Genomic DNA, 15583 nt, shown 5'->3' with positions numbered 1-15583 from the left:
TATACCTAACAAATGTGGAGCTGGAAGCTAATGTTCAAGCGTTTTCATCCAGGTACAATTCAGTGATTGATCAGTTTAGTCAAACTAACCAATTACAATCTCTCCTATTTTTGCAGGATGATATATTTTATGTTGGTTCTTTTTTTTACTTTTAGTTGCAAATGGGTCTATATATGCACAATGAACAGCATAAACTGAACACATCCTAAAACAATTCTAGTAAGGTTAAGTATATTATGTATGCTACAGTTTATTTTATGTTATTGTGTCTAAGTTGATCCGCACCACAATTTACCCAATGTACTCCAATGTGCAAAGTACATATACCCAATGTACTCCAATCCATCACCGGCAACCAGCACAACATGGGACTGCTCTGATTGCTTTAGTTATCGGTCACCTAGGTTAAGTGTTGGAGTAATATTACATTTACTGAAGAAAGTTCAGGAGATTGATATAAAAAAAAACAACCTTCCACCAATGTCTTTTTACTTCCATTTCCAAGCATGTGTTGCTATGATGTAAATGTCTTGAGTTTTTAAGCCAAATTGAATATGAAAGTATTAAGGGCCCCATACACTAGAACGATTATGCCCGATTTCAGCCCAATTCGGGCATTCGGCCCAATATATTGGGTGAAATCGGGCATTTTGGCTGTTTATCCGATCCGATCCGATGCGCAGCCTCGTGAGCGTCGGATCGGATCCTCCAGATTGAATGTGCTGCACATTCAATCTGGTCCAACCCCGCATGCATGGTTGGGAATGCCCAGGATCGCCAAAGATACATTGTATGCAAAAGGACAGCATACGATGTATCTTGGGCGATCCTGATGCCCGGGAGCCTGCCGGAGGGTGATTGCCAGTGATCACCTGCGACATGTCAGATGGACATGTCGCAGTAGTGTATGGGGCCCTTATGAACTGAAGTCAATCAGAACATTATTAGATTTGCAAGCAACTGTTAGATGTTCCAAACAGCAGCAAGCAGACACTTGGAAGCCTTCTGTAAGAGGGACATGAGCATCCTGTGTACTGTACATTGCAGATTATGGGAGTTATTCAGGTTTGTCAGCCAACCAAAAAAATAAGCAATTGGGCAAAACCATGTTGCACTGCAGGAGGGGCAGATGTAAAATGTGCAGAGAGATTTAGATTTGGGTGGGATATATTGTTTCTGTGTATGGTAAATGTCGGCTGCTAAACTTCTACACTGCAATTTTAATTTTAGTTTGAACAGACTCCATACAAATCTAACTCAGGGCACAGGGCAGTATGGATGGTGTAATAGTTAGCATTACTGCCTCACAGGCAGCACTGAGGTCATGAGTTCAATTCCCACCATGGCCCTGTGTGGAGTTTGTATATTCTCCCCATACTTGCGTGGGTTTCCTCAGGGTACTCCGGTTTCCTCCCACAATCCAAAAATATACAGGTAGGTTAATTGGCTCCCAACAAAATTAACCCTAATGTGAATGTGTGTGCATGTACATGTGGTAGGGAATATACAGTAGATTGTAAGCTTCACTGGGGCAGGGGCTGATGTGAATGGCCAAATATTCTCTGTAAAGCGCTGCGGAATATGCGTGTGCTATATAAATAACTGGTAATAAATAATAACTCTCTCTGCACATGTTATATCTGCCCCACTTGCAGTGCAACATGGTTTTGCCCAATTGTTTACTTTTTGATTTGCTAACAAACCTGAATAAGGACCAGATTGTTATAGAATAGAAACAGCATGTCTCTGCATTAAACTATGTTAATACACCCAATTAGCTTTTATTTATTTCTAAATGCAGTACTGTATCTCAGTTCATCTAGAGCAGTGGTTCTCAAACTCGGTCCTCAGGACCCCACACAGTGCATGTTTTGCAGGTCACCCAGCAGGTGCACAGGTGTATTCATTACTCACTGACACATTTTAAAAGGTCAGCAGGTGGAGCTAATTATTTCACTTGTGATTCTGTGAGGAGACCTGCAAAACATGCACTGTGTGGGGTCCTGAGGACCGAGTTTGAGAACCTGTGATCTAGAGCATAGGTTCTCAAACTCAGTCCTCAGGACCCCACACAGTGCATGTTTTGCAGGTAACCCAGCAGGTGCACAGGTGTATTAATTACTCACTGACACATTTTAAAAGGTCTACAGGCAGAGCTCATTATTTCACTTGCGATTTTATGAGGAGACCTGGAAAACATGCACTGTGTGGGGTCCTGAGGACCGAGTTTGAGAACCTGTGATCTAGAGCACTTAATGCAATCAGCACAGGTTAATGCAAGTAAAAATAAGTAAGAATCAGGAAATCATTATGCACCAGGTGAGATGGGTCATTCTGGAAAAGGAAGAATTAGCTTCAAATAAGGTCTCACATGGGTAGAGAGAGAAAGCTCTTACCTTATAATCTTAGATTCACTAAGTACTTCAAGAAGGAAAGCAGTTCTCATAATACTAATGAAGGGCATACTAGATGCTAGCCAATAAGGGTACCTCATCTGCAATACCCATCATTGTCTATGTCTCCTTGCTGCTGTCCTTGTGGCAATTGTAATGAAACAAAGCTCTTTAATGGAAGGAGAACTTGTTTGAAGATAATTGGCTATATCTGCCAATTGGAAAAAAAATTAAGAAGGAAAAAATATGAGTGAGTCTTTTGAAAATGAAACTAATTAAAACTGGCTAATCCAATCCCATTACTGTCAGCAAGACTGTGACAGAGTCAGGAAAATAACACAGATTCAGGCTTCACTGGACTGCGCTGTAACGTTTTGCTCACATTACACTGCATGACTTTGAAGTGGTTAAAAGAGCTGGCGAGATGTCAGAAAACTCAGGTGTCTGCAATACAACTGCTTTAATTAACGGGAAACAAAACAGAAATTCAGGAAACAACAAAGTAGAGTTTATTATACTGAAACCATTTCTTGGTTTTCATTAGAATTTTTACTGACACATCTCAAACTACAACAAAAAAGGACAGACTTTTGCCTTTGTTAGCCGTCAAGCCAGTCTATGAGGATTTCTCGGTGTGGTGACCTGTCACAAATTAGGGCATACTTGCCTACCTGACCCTCTCCATGAGGGAGAAAATGCTCTGTTCCTGGACTTTCCTGGTAATGTATGATTGCCATCACCTGTGGTGAGCTAGTTAATTGATAAGAAAGGTGTTTCACCACAGGTGATGGCAATCATACATTACCAGGAAAGTCCAGGAACAGAGCATTTTCTCCCTCATGGAGAGGGTCAGGTAGGCAAGTATGAATTAGGGGATGATAAATGTTACCCCTGGTTGGAGGAGCTTGTGTAAAAAATAACTACAGCATTCAACGAGCATAACCCCAGGATACAAAGTCTGCCTGAAATGAATTAATTAGCTTGGATGCCATAGTTGTCGGCCCTCCCGCATTCTGCAGGAGACTCCCTGAAACAGTAGTAATCTCCCTGACTCCCTGAATAGTCCATCAATCTCCATGATTGCACCTTACCCCCATTTTGCAGCTATTACATTGTTGGGGGGGGGGGGGGGGGAGAAATCAGAGATACAAACATTCAGATGGGATCATCAGTGCCATTTCCCTGCATTGGTTATAGGGCACAATGATCCCTATGGCTACATGCATTTTAAAGGTATCTCATGGCCACTTATATAGAACCTCTTGTAAAACACATTACACGAACAAATCCTGCAAAATATCAGTGTATTTTCTTTAACAAGTAGATCTTATTAACTTTGGGGATCATTTGCATTTGGATGTACTGTAAGTCATTTTCATGACACGCCTCTCAGATGTAGCAGTACACGTAGCAGTGTTACTTTCACAACCTCCCTGAAATGCTTTTTCAAAAGTAGGCAAGTATGTTGGATGGTACTCTTTGCTGCTTTTAGTAATGAATGCAGAATTGTCATCATACAGAATTTCCTCTAACCTTACAATGGGGGTAATTCCAAGTTGATCGCAGCAGGATTTTTTTTAGCAATTGGGCAAAACCATGTGCACTGCAGGGGAGGCAGATATAACATGTGCAGAAAGAGTTAGATTTGGGTGGGTTATTTTGTTTCTGTGCAGGGTAAATACTGGCTGCTTTATTTTTACACTGCAAATTAGATTGCAGATTGAACACACCCCACCCAAATCTAACTCTCTCTGCACATGTTATATCTGCCTCCCCTGCAGTGCACATGGTTTTGCCCAATTGCTAACAAAAATCCTGCTGCGATCAACTTGGAATTACCCCCAATGTTCCCAATTGAAAAAAACAGGTATGGCTGACCGATGGTCTCTTGACCACCGGTCAGCATACCGACGGCGGGATCCCGTCAGCATACCGACGCTGGGGGGGCGAGTGCAGCAAGCCCCTTGCAGGCTTGCTGCACTCACCACGCAGTAGGCTCGGTGGCAACCTGCAGTCACCATGGGTTCTATTCCCACTTTATGGGTGTCGTGGACACCCACGAGTGGAAATAGTCCCTGTTGGTTGGCATGCCGACCGTCAGGATAGTGAGGGGGTGGGTTTTTGGGGAGGTCATGTGACCGTCGGTCACATGAATACCACCTGAAAAGCAGGACTCGGATGGAGATATATCAAACTTTCGAGATAGCTAAAGTGGAGAATTTTTTCATAGCAACCAGCTCCTGTCATTTCATAGACTGTACTAGATAAATGACAGAAGCTGATTGGTTGGGAATATAGTCAGCATCCCGGAAGTCAGGATGCCGATGGTCACAATACCATCAGCAGCATTTCAACTGTCAGAATCCCGACACATTTCACGGGTAAGTGTTACGGATTGGCTGCGGAGAAGGGGGGAGGTTAGGGTTAGGCTGAGGGAGGATGAGGTTAGGGTTAGCCTGCGGGAGGGGAGGGTTAGGGTTAGGCTGTGGGATGGGAGTGTTAGGGGGAGGGTAAGGGTTACAGTACTTACCAAATAATGTATCAGGATTATAAACATTAGCATCCTGACTGTCGACATCCAATACCAAACTTGATTGGCTGTTATTTTCAATTTCTCCACTTTATCTCTCTCAAAGGTTTGAAACTTCTCCCCCTGTCTGCCCAGACCATGTCCTAACCCATCTGAAATATGAGCATTTATCTAGACCGCACTCATTTCCTAGTAGGCCATGTTACCGCTGAACATTTTCCCTCTACATTCAGGACTGTTGGGGGATATGCTCTCATTACATGCACTGCTAGTGCCAGAGCATTCACGCAGTATTTCACTTTTGCACTTTTTCTTTTTTTCAGAACAAATATGTTTACACAAGTTCCTGTGCACCAATGTTTTAAGCTTATATGTTCTCTGTGATGTCACAAGTAAAAGAAAGAAACTGACATTAATGGTGTTTCATAAAATGATTTAGATTAGTTTAAAAATCAGTGTAAAAATCAGAGCATTGAGTCCCAAATATAAATATACATTCATTTTTGATTTCAATTTTTAGTCTTTATTTTAATTTCACTAGTGGAAGTGAAGGCCAAATCTGTTTTTCAGCCCCACTGTTGTATGCAGGCTCACATATGTGTACATCCACTAAGACAGGACAGGAACAATGATAAATATTGCATTTTCGCTGACCCGCCTTGGCAAGGTGTTTGTCATAAATTCCACTGATAACTGACTTTTTAATACAGCAAAGAACAAGAAAAAAGAATAAAAGAACTTATCCCTGTAATCAGTTTCTCAATATTGAATAGATAACTGTGTTTAAATAATTGTATATACAATATAGATAAGAAATATGCTGATTGTGAACTGTCATGTCAATAGAGCCATAATACTGTATCAACTCCCTTGTACTCCTTTGGAAGTAATAATTAAGTTATTAATGGAATATCTAGTGAAGCGGTTCTCAGAATTCCACATTTCGGCTCTGGAACATGCCCTAGCGAACATTAACTTCTATTTCATTTTCATTGTAAGCATACAGTGTTAAAAAAGGTGTTTGCATTTCAGAATTTTATAAAAACTATCATTTTCCCCAATTATGTTTACGTGAATTTAGTTGAATTGCCTAGAACAGATTGGAAAAACAAGCTGGCAAAGATGCATATCTATTCCCAATTTCAAAGCGCAATTGAATATGCTGGCGCTATATGTATGTGTTAATAAATATGTTGCATACTATGAAGCATACCTTAACATGAACTGGTGCATCATTGAGTCTCCCGCCACTGATACAAAGAAAGTTACGATATCCCCTACTTTCACCGGGCCTGGTGTGTAGCGAATCTGAACATTGTTATCCAGTTTGAGCACAGACATTCTCAAAGTCTGAGGAGTAGGATAAACAATTACACTTCCAAATCTCTCCATTGCACTTGAGACTTTATGGCCAGTGTCTTTGTTGGAATGTATCCTATTTGACCATCTTGTTTCCTCTTCTGAACATTCTTCGTCTTCTCCAGTGGTGTAGACAATGTGGTGCAGCTCCAGTGGTATTCCAAGTGATTGAGCCGAGTACACATGTTCCTCTGTGGGAGGAAATGTACTTAACCAACTGGGCAACAGCTGCAGTTCTGCCACGCACAATCCCAGATTGCCTTTCAGCCTACAGCTTGATGAAAGTTCACGGTTTTCAGAGACAGCAATTATTTTGACACATGGTAAAATCTCTGTTGGATGATAGTCTTCCCAATCTTTTCCCGTAATATAAAACAAAACCTGTACTTTGGGCTTGTCTGAATATATGGAGCTTTCCATTATATGGGACTTTAGCTGCCAGTTGAATGTGAATTTGTTGGTTGAACTGAAAGTATTTGAGGTAATGATAACATTTTTTGGCACAGTCTGTTCTGCTGAATAGGGTCCATAGGTGGCATTTATCACGGGTGGCACCTTGGCTTTATATATGAAAAGTGGCTCTGTTCGGGACTGCAGGCTGGAGTTTTTCATAAGATCTTGATTGGCCTCTTTAAGGAAGAAGGAAACTTCAGAATTATAAATCTGATAGTTCACTGGTAGAAACACAGGGACAGATGAGAACCGCTGTATATTGTCCATCGTCACCCGACTCTCTGCCACTGTACAAGAAAAAAAGGTTACATGAAATTGAACAAACTTCAGCAATAAAAAAATGTTGTTTTTATCATTCAAGGCAAATGAGTTTTGCTAGAATATCATTCACACAAATAGCTTCTAAGCCAAATGGTTGTACAATTTTCTTTCCAGACAGTAGATTTAAGAGTACAGATAACATAAAGGATGCACATATTATTCTTTGTATAAAAGAAAAGAAAACTGGCCAGTAAAACTACATTCTGCCATTACACTCAGCTAGTAAATCCAAAGGGATGTCATACCCAGGACCAATGGATCTGGCAGGCATAGGTGGAGAATACTGTATCTGTCCATTACTTATTATCTAATTATTATCATCTACATAATAATTCTACAAGCCATTGTGCTATCTTATTTATACCTTACCACAAAGGGTCCATAATGCCTTACAGGGGAATTGCAATAAAACATATAAATAATACAATAAGTTGAAACAGACAGTATGTGAAGAATGGAACCATGAGACTTCTATGCTGTACAGCTAAGTGACAGATAATAACAATAGCAGTGATGCAAGGCAGTACCCTGGGAGGGCATAAAGACAAGATCAGAGCTGATTGAGTGGGGGTGGTGGTGCACTGCTGACATGGTAATGCAGGGTGAAATATCATGTGGGTGGAAGGCCCTACCCATGAGATTTTACAGTCTTAGGGAGTGCGGGTAAACTAGGAGGTGAAGTGAAAAGAGATAGAGGGCATGAGTTAGGATTTGAAGAGGGCTGGTAAACTCTGATAAATAGGAGCATTTTCAGAGCATGTTTGAACCTCTGCAGAATGGTAGAATCTTATAGGCGAGAGAGTGAATTTCAGAGGACAGCAGCAGAAAACTCTTGGATGCGGAAGTGGAATGAGGTGATAGGGAGGTGATAAGCATGGAAGGGGCAGTGAGTGTGAGTGTGGACTGAGATGAGAATATAGGAGGGTGTAGGAGTGATTGAGTGCCCTGAAAATGGGAGTGTGAGCTTTAACTGGATTCTGTAGGGGAAAAGGAGCCAGTAAAGAATTGACAAATAAGAGAGGTTGAGTAAGTGCAACAAAATAGGAAGATGAGATGCAGCATTGAGGATAGAGTTAAGAGGGAAGAGGCAGTATAGAGAAAGACCAACGTATAATAGGCTGCAGGCAGGAGAGGACAAGTGCATGAATAAGAGATCTGGTAGGTGCCATTTTTAAGAATGATCTGAGCTGATCCTGGAGATGTTGTGGAGGTGAAAGCGCAGGATTAAATAAAATTAATGTCAGTGGACTTGAAGGAGTAGAGAGATGATGAGAAAGGAGAGGTAAGGAGGTGTACTATGGACCCTGAAGGTGGAAACAATGAGCTCAGTATTAATCTCAGTACACACCTGACAGATTAGAGAAATGATCCACAATAATTTTGGGTTTTCTCTGAAAGCTGAAATGACCCAGAGAACATCCAATGTCCAGTGTACACACATTTCTATATGTCGGACAATCTCTATACATACTACATTTGCGGCACAATATGGGCTCATTGTACCAACACACATCATGCAGCAGTCCAAATGTTGGGAGGGAGCAGATCCAACTGGTTTACAAACTGAATTGTCTGTTCAAACGGAGTATTACTCAGCTTTACACATGTTAAGTTTATGAAAGCTCAGAGACATCCAGTAATAGATGAAAGCGTTAAGGTACTATAATTAAGCTATGTTATTTGTAAAACAAAAGGCAGCCACTGTATTACCGGAAAGGATGTGTCCTCTATAATGTCATTTTTCATAACAGAAATAAATGTAAAAATATGACAACAACATCAAATGTATAGAGTACCACTGCGCAAACTGGAGCCACACAATCGTCAGCTAACACATCCAAAATAAAGTTACATAAAAACGGGATGTAGTCACGATCCCGGAGGTCAGGATCCTGGCAGTCAGCGCACCGATGCCAGGATTCTGGCCGCCAGAATGCCAGCAGGGGGACGAGGGCTAATCCCTCTCATAAGTGTCCATGACACTCTCGGCAATAGAACCTGTGGTGAGCGCAGTGAGCCACCGAGCCCGCAAGGGGCTCTGTTGCACTCGCCACCCTTCCAACATTCTGGTGGCCGGGATCCTTGGCATCGGCATACAGACCGCTGGGATCCCGACCACCGGCATCACAAACCCAACCCATAAAATCAATCTGATGCGACAAATACATGTGGTCACATGCAATATAAACAAATGATAAATATATAGGTGAGAAAAAATAAAAATTATTATTAGCTGGCACAGTGTACAGAGATATTTATTGTGCCACCACATCCATGTGGGTGTGAATTAACCCCAAAGTGAACACACAGTGCTCCCTTCAACCACTGATGTTACAGGTAACAAGTGGTTGATTACATAATATTCTTGAGTTTTACACAAGGGAGAAAAAAAACACAACAGTGTGATACTCTATAGGGTATGCATTATGAAGCTGGTAGCTATTACACTCACCCTTTAGCAAGGTATAGACAGCATTGAATGTGTCTCAGACACCACCTTTGATAATAATGAATCCAGCTGTAGGCAAACTGGTTTAATCACAGTGGTGATATAGGACAGGAAAATTACAATTTTTACCGGGCTAGAGTCTCTCAGTGTTTTCTGCTTGGCAATCCTTAGGTTATCTGGGTTATTCTAAACTGCCAGTTTCCCCCAGAGTCCTTCAAGAACAATGGCCCAAATGTATTCAGCCTTAAAAAATTATATGGTGGAGAAGGATAAATACTTAAATAGTAATAAATAACCAGCCAATCAGCTTCCTAACTGCCATGTAACAGGCTATGTTTAATAAATGACAGTTAGGAGCTGGTTGGTTGGTATTTTATCACTCTTTCGCACTCTCTACGTTATCACTTTTTAAGGCTTAATACAGCTGGGCCATACATCCTGTAAAGTAGCAAGTCCTGTGTCCAGTAAAGTAGCAAGTCCTGTGTCCAGTAAAGTAGCAAGTCCTGTGTACTCCACCAGTGCATTGCTACTTAAAAGTAGAGATGAGTGGGTTCGGATTTACCCGGATTTACTCGGATTTACCCAGATCTCAAAACAGCATCTTATTGGCTCTCGGATGTCACATGTTTTGGTTAGCCAATAAGAAAAATCTGGATAAATCCAAACTCGCGTTAATTCTGGCATTAAGAACAGAGTAAATCCAAACCTACACATCTCTACTTAAAAGTCATCTTGACAAAGACTTTTAGGTAAAAACGCATTGGTGGAGTACACAGGTCTTTCTACTTTACTGAACATTGTTCAACTCACTAAACTTCATGTATTTCGTTAATATGGTGAGCACTAACAAAACTAACTGCATTTATTAATTTTGAGTCAATGTGTAGTCTTGTGCACAGTATGATTCTCTACATTCTGCCACAAAGCATACTGCAAAACAAAGAACTGTAATAGTATAAAAAAGTGCTAATCTTCAAAACTATTTTTGCAATATATATATATATATTTATAGATATATATAAAGATAGATAGATAGATAGATAGATAGATAGATAGATAGATAGATAGATAGATAGATAGATACCCATGTTTTATCTGCTTCATATTTCTATGTTTCTCAAGATATAGAATAAGTGTACATTTCTGGAATACAGCCATCACAACGTATGTTTTCTGTACATTATCATCAATATATCTTGCACATGAAATTAAATGCCGTTTTCTTTCCAACATTCACAGTGATCTACAGTATAAAGCTTGAGGAAGCTGTGTAGTTCTCTATTGAACATAATTTATATGATCCATGATATATAAAAGCAATATCATTGGATATTACCATACAAGCCAGTATAGTACGATTAAATCACTTTTAGTAGATACTGTCAACTGCAGCGCCAGAGGTGGCTATAGCAGTGAAATGGGCTAATCATTATTATTTGCTGTCTTGCAAACATTTCAGAGATAATACTATAATTTTACGGGTAAAAATGTCTAACAATCCCACTACATTCATCTTAAAGCATACAGTATATTTAATAAGACAACAGAGTTTTTATCAAGTAAATAAAAACTGCCCAAATATCTTAAAATTCTGTTTCGTAGAGCAGTTAGCTTATTGATTAAAATTAAAAGAAGGGATAAATGTGATCCACACAATCTGACATCTTTGAGACTCTTCTATCAAGCTACACATTTATAATCTGTTGGTTGTTAAAAGACTAGAATGACGAGGCTCTAATGTATTTAATGTTTATATATGTATCCCTATGTTGCCATTTTGACTATGGGCCAATTCCATGACTTTTCCCTTTACTGCAGTGCTGAACTTTGTCATTTATTCTCCTGTATTAAGACAATGGTCCTGATTCAAAGATGGACGCAACTACTGTGCTAAATTATGTTAATGCTGCAGGAGGTGTCTCGTGTAAATAGACACCACCTGCATACTTGTGTGATCTGGTGCTACATCCAAAGTCGCAACCAGTGGATCATTTGTGTGAACATCAGTCATCATCTGAGTACAATGGGACAAAAAATGAACTGTCTTTGTGAAGGCACTCTTAGAAAAAAAAAATAAACCTCAGCATTTAATTGGTAATAAAAAAAGAGATCATAAACAACATACGTCACACACACACACACACACACACACACACACACACACACACACAGTACTGTGCAAACATTTTAGACAGGTGTGGGGGTTATTATTAACAAAGCTGATTGTAAAACCTGGCGCTTCTGATCGTGTTTATGCCTGATATTCAAAAGAGCAATGCTATTATTAGCAAGACACGGCTAGTAAAAGCATTGCCCTTTTAAATATCTGGCATAAATACAATCAGAAGCTCTGCATTTTACAACCCCACGCTTCGTAAATAAACCCCTATATGTCACGTTAAGCCCCATTGGCCTCATGGTTACAATTCATGTGTAGCTGTATTGTACTATCATGTGTGAGAATGAACACATTAATATAAGGTATTTCTGCATGAGTTATATTCATTAATAACAAGCAAAAAGCAGAACAAAGGAAGGAAAATATGGAAAATACTTCCATAAAGAAAACTTCTCCTGGGCATAAGTAGCACACAGAGTTATTAAATGGATTATGCCTTCCCTGCAGCTACACATTTCATCCTTCTTCTGGAACCATCAGGTGATGCCAGCCATTCTATCTCTGTGGCATAAAGAACAAGAAAAGCCACTATTTGTCATGGCAAAACATCCAAAGCTGCATATTATTGAGCTGAATAATGCCACCATATTCTCTCGCTCCTTAGCAGCAGGCTGCCATGTACTGTAGGAGGGAGGTGATAGCATAGTGACAGCAAGCAGACTTGACAGTATATTTATCAATGGTGGCAGTGGTGCCCCCAAAAAGTATAGATACTGATCGCTGCAATATGCAGCAGGAGGAATGTATTTTTCCAGGGGTGTTTAACACCTGCAACTGGAGTCTGGCCCGAAGAAGACCTTGGCAGTAACGTGATACTTATAGCTATCACTTTACTGTCATCTCTGACACTACGCATGCATGGCCATAAGTGTGCGCAGTGTAATTTTGTGGTAGATAGGAAAGGAGGAGAATCAATACCGAGTTAGAGAAGCCAACGCCATCTTTAGATGTCATAACCTATAGGGACTAAGTTCCAAAAAGTGAACTCCAGGCCACACACCACATTGCAAATAATGGGGGCTTTTGGTTTGCAATATTTAATGCAGGAGATATCTCTGCATTAGGCTCTTTCTTAAAAGGCATGATATTTAATCATGCGGAAATTACCAATTCCTCATCATTTTCACTTTAACAAATGGACCTCTTATTTTGCAGAAATGTAAGGTGCCTAATTATAAAATGGAGAAAGACCCATTCCCTAGCCACAAAATAAACATTTTCACCAGAGATAAAGTGTCTCCTATAGATAAGTATAGACGACGATAGCCTCTCAAGCAACAGAATACTCTTGCAAAGCATGCAGAAGTCTATATAAGATGGATCCAGACACCGCTTTTACCATTTCAGGGTGTCAATAGCAGAAGAGAAGAACAGAAAAAAGGTTTTATTTACTTAAGTTTTTCTTCCAATCTGAATCAAGTTTTTTATAGATATTGTAATATTGTTTTGATTTTTATTTATACAATTTTTCTTCCAAAGTGGAACTGGAAAAATAAGTCCAGATTTCCAGTACCAGTGCACATGCGCGGACTGGTCTGGATATGCGCAGAAGGTCCCAAGATTGGTGTGGAAAGTGGCAAGGGCCCTCTTACTGCTGCCATCCTGTATTACAAATGATCTGAGCATCACTCATCTGTCTCGGTAACATTTATTGTTAAATTCCATCAAGAAAAGGGAGAAAATTTTCTATTGCTGTGGTAAGCAGTGACAGAAAATATTTGAATGTTTCCAATTGCTGGCAGGGCTGCCGAGAGTGGAGCGTGTCAACATCCTGTGATTAGACCACTTTCCACAGGCCCTGGCCAAACTCACTATGGCCCTGATGGCTGGTAAACAGTAAATAGACCTAGCTGGTAAATAGCAAATAGGCCTAACAGTGTGGGTGGGTTGGTTGATTTGTAGCCAGGAACTAGACCAGTGATGTCACAGCAACTCAGTTTCAGCTTTTTTACCTTTACGAGACCCGTCCCTATCAGAACACTGTCCTATAGATATGGATAGAGCTGCAGCTGTGTGTAATGTAGTAGGATGGCAACTTTAGAACAAAACTGCAGTGAAATGTCATGTTAACACTGAACAATGTATTTAAGGCTTATGATTCATATGTGCAAATAATAATTTTGGGCTATGGTGGCTCTTTAAACTATCCCTGAACCAAGTACTGCTAATGCTACATTGAAAGGGTAAGTCATATTTAAAAATGGAAACCTCTCTACAAATATGGGATCTTTTATCCTGAAACACACATGGCAGTACCACCAGAGATGGCGCTGGTGAGCAGCATATTCTTGGTGGGGCAGGAGGGATCTTCCCACACAATGAAGAAAAGGAGTGCAGGAACACACTTAGAGGTTGCCCTTTGCACAGAACCCAGGTGAGGCTGGAGGACAGCCAGAAAGGCCAGGTGGGGCTGCAGAGCAAGTTAGTCTGGAAGACTGCTGCAGTCAGGAGAGACTACCTGTTGAGACAAAGCCCAGTTAGGGCTGCAGTCAAAATCAAGAAGGCCAGGTGGCCAGGATTCATACGTGCAGGGAGATCCCTAGAATCTGACCTTCTTATCTGTGAGGCTATGGCAGTGAGCCAAACCAGGCCGGAGCCTGTGTTACCCTGCAGGAAATAGGACTGAGACTGTATATGGGCCAAAAGCCAGAGACCAGGCCGGAGCCTGTTTTACACTGCAGTAAGCAGTGTACAGCAGGGTACACACGATTCAATATAGTGGATGATGTGCCCGATTCTGCCGAATGTAGCATGGCCCCCACTCGTCCCCCCCCCCTACGTTGCTGGCGGCATCGGCAAGTGTGTATGCACTTGCCAATGCCTGCACTGATGCCAGGTCCCGTCGCTAACGAGATCACCGGGTACACACATCGCCCAGTGTGTACCCGGCATAAGACTTTTGTGAGAGACTTTATTTGCAGACTAGCTAGGTTTAGGTTGGGGGGGGGGTTTAGGCATCACCAGGGAGGGTTAGGGTTAGGCTGCAGGGGGAAGGGAGGGTTAGGTTTAGGCTGCGTGGGAGGGTTAGAAGGTTAGAGGGTGAGGCTAAGCATGCTTACCTTTCCCCTGTAGAGATTCTAAACATTAGGATGTGGTGGTCAGTATTCTGACCACCGGCATCCTGACCACCAGCATCTCAGCCCCATAAGGGACGGATTGGAGTTGCTGAGCGTGCCCAGTGGCAGCAGTTTCTCCTACTAAGGGATCTATGTACTATGCCTTGGAGAGAGATAAAGTGAACAAAGGTAAAGTACCAGCTAATCGGCTCCTAACTTCCTTAGGAGCTGATTGGCTGGAACTTTATCTTCATTCACTTTATCTCTCTCCAAGGTTTGGTACCAGTGGCGGAATTTACCTAGGGGCTATGGGGCTGCAGCTTTTCCCAAAGTAAAAATCCACCACCACCAGTGAGCCCTGAGTGATTGCAGTGGCTTCCCATTGGAAGCACAAGCTGCTAATCACATGCAGGACTGTGATCGGAAGCCTTTCAGCCAGCAGTAATGTTCAGCTAAGAACACGGTGCGAGTGCGCAAGTTCCTGGCTGCCTGCCTGCGCATCAGCAGGCAGCCATGGAGGGCCAGAGGCAGAGCCGCGGTCTGCGGCCATATTCTTAATACAGAGCTGCCATTCGGCAGCTCCTGATTATCTGCCGGCCTGTGAGCTCCAATTGGCTCACGGCCGGCTCTCTATTAAGAATATGGCCACGGGCCGCGGCTCAGCTATTGTCCCTCTGTGGCTGCCCCTCCGATTCGCTCTGTCCATCTGTGGTGGCCTGCCGATGCGCAGGCAGGCAGCTGACCTAGCCCCTTGATCCTGACTACAACCACCCCAGCCCCCTCAAAAGGTACAGTTTGAGGAATGCAGGGGAGGCGGGGGAGCGGACAGAGTGTGTGTGGGGG

General features: G+C 41.7%; 1 protein-coding gene across 1 annotated transcript in view; it reads right to left on the bottom strand.

Moving 5' to 3' along the window:
• TMEM132B (transmembrane protein 132B) overlaps nt 1–15583 on the bottom strand; it is a 926737-nt gene that overhangs the window by 757868 nt on the left and 153286 nt on the right. Inside the window, exon 2 of the mRNA XM_063964601.1 lies at nt 6137–7022. Coding sequence (XP_063820671.1) covers nt 6137–7022 — 886 coding nt within the window. The remainder of the gene's footprint in view (nt 1–6136; nt 7023–15583) is intronic.

Source organism: Pseudophryne corroboree, chromosome 1 (genome assembly GCF_028390025.1).
Source record: "Pseudophryne corroboree isolate aPseCor3 chromosome 1, aPseCor3.hap2, whole genome shotgun sequence".
NCBI classification, from domain to species: domain Eukaryota; kingdom Metazoa; phylum Chordata; class Amphibia; order Anura; family Myobatrachidae; genus Pseudophryne; species Pseudophryne corroboree.
The sequence above is the reverse complement of the archived record's forward strand: the minus strand, read 5'-3'. Positions and strand labels throughout refer to the sequence as shown.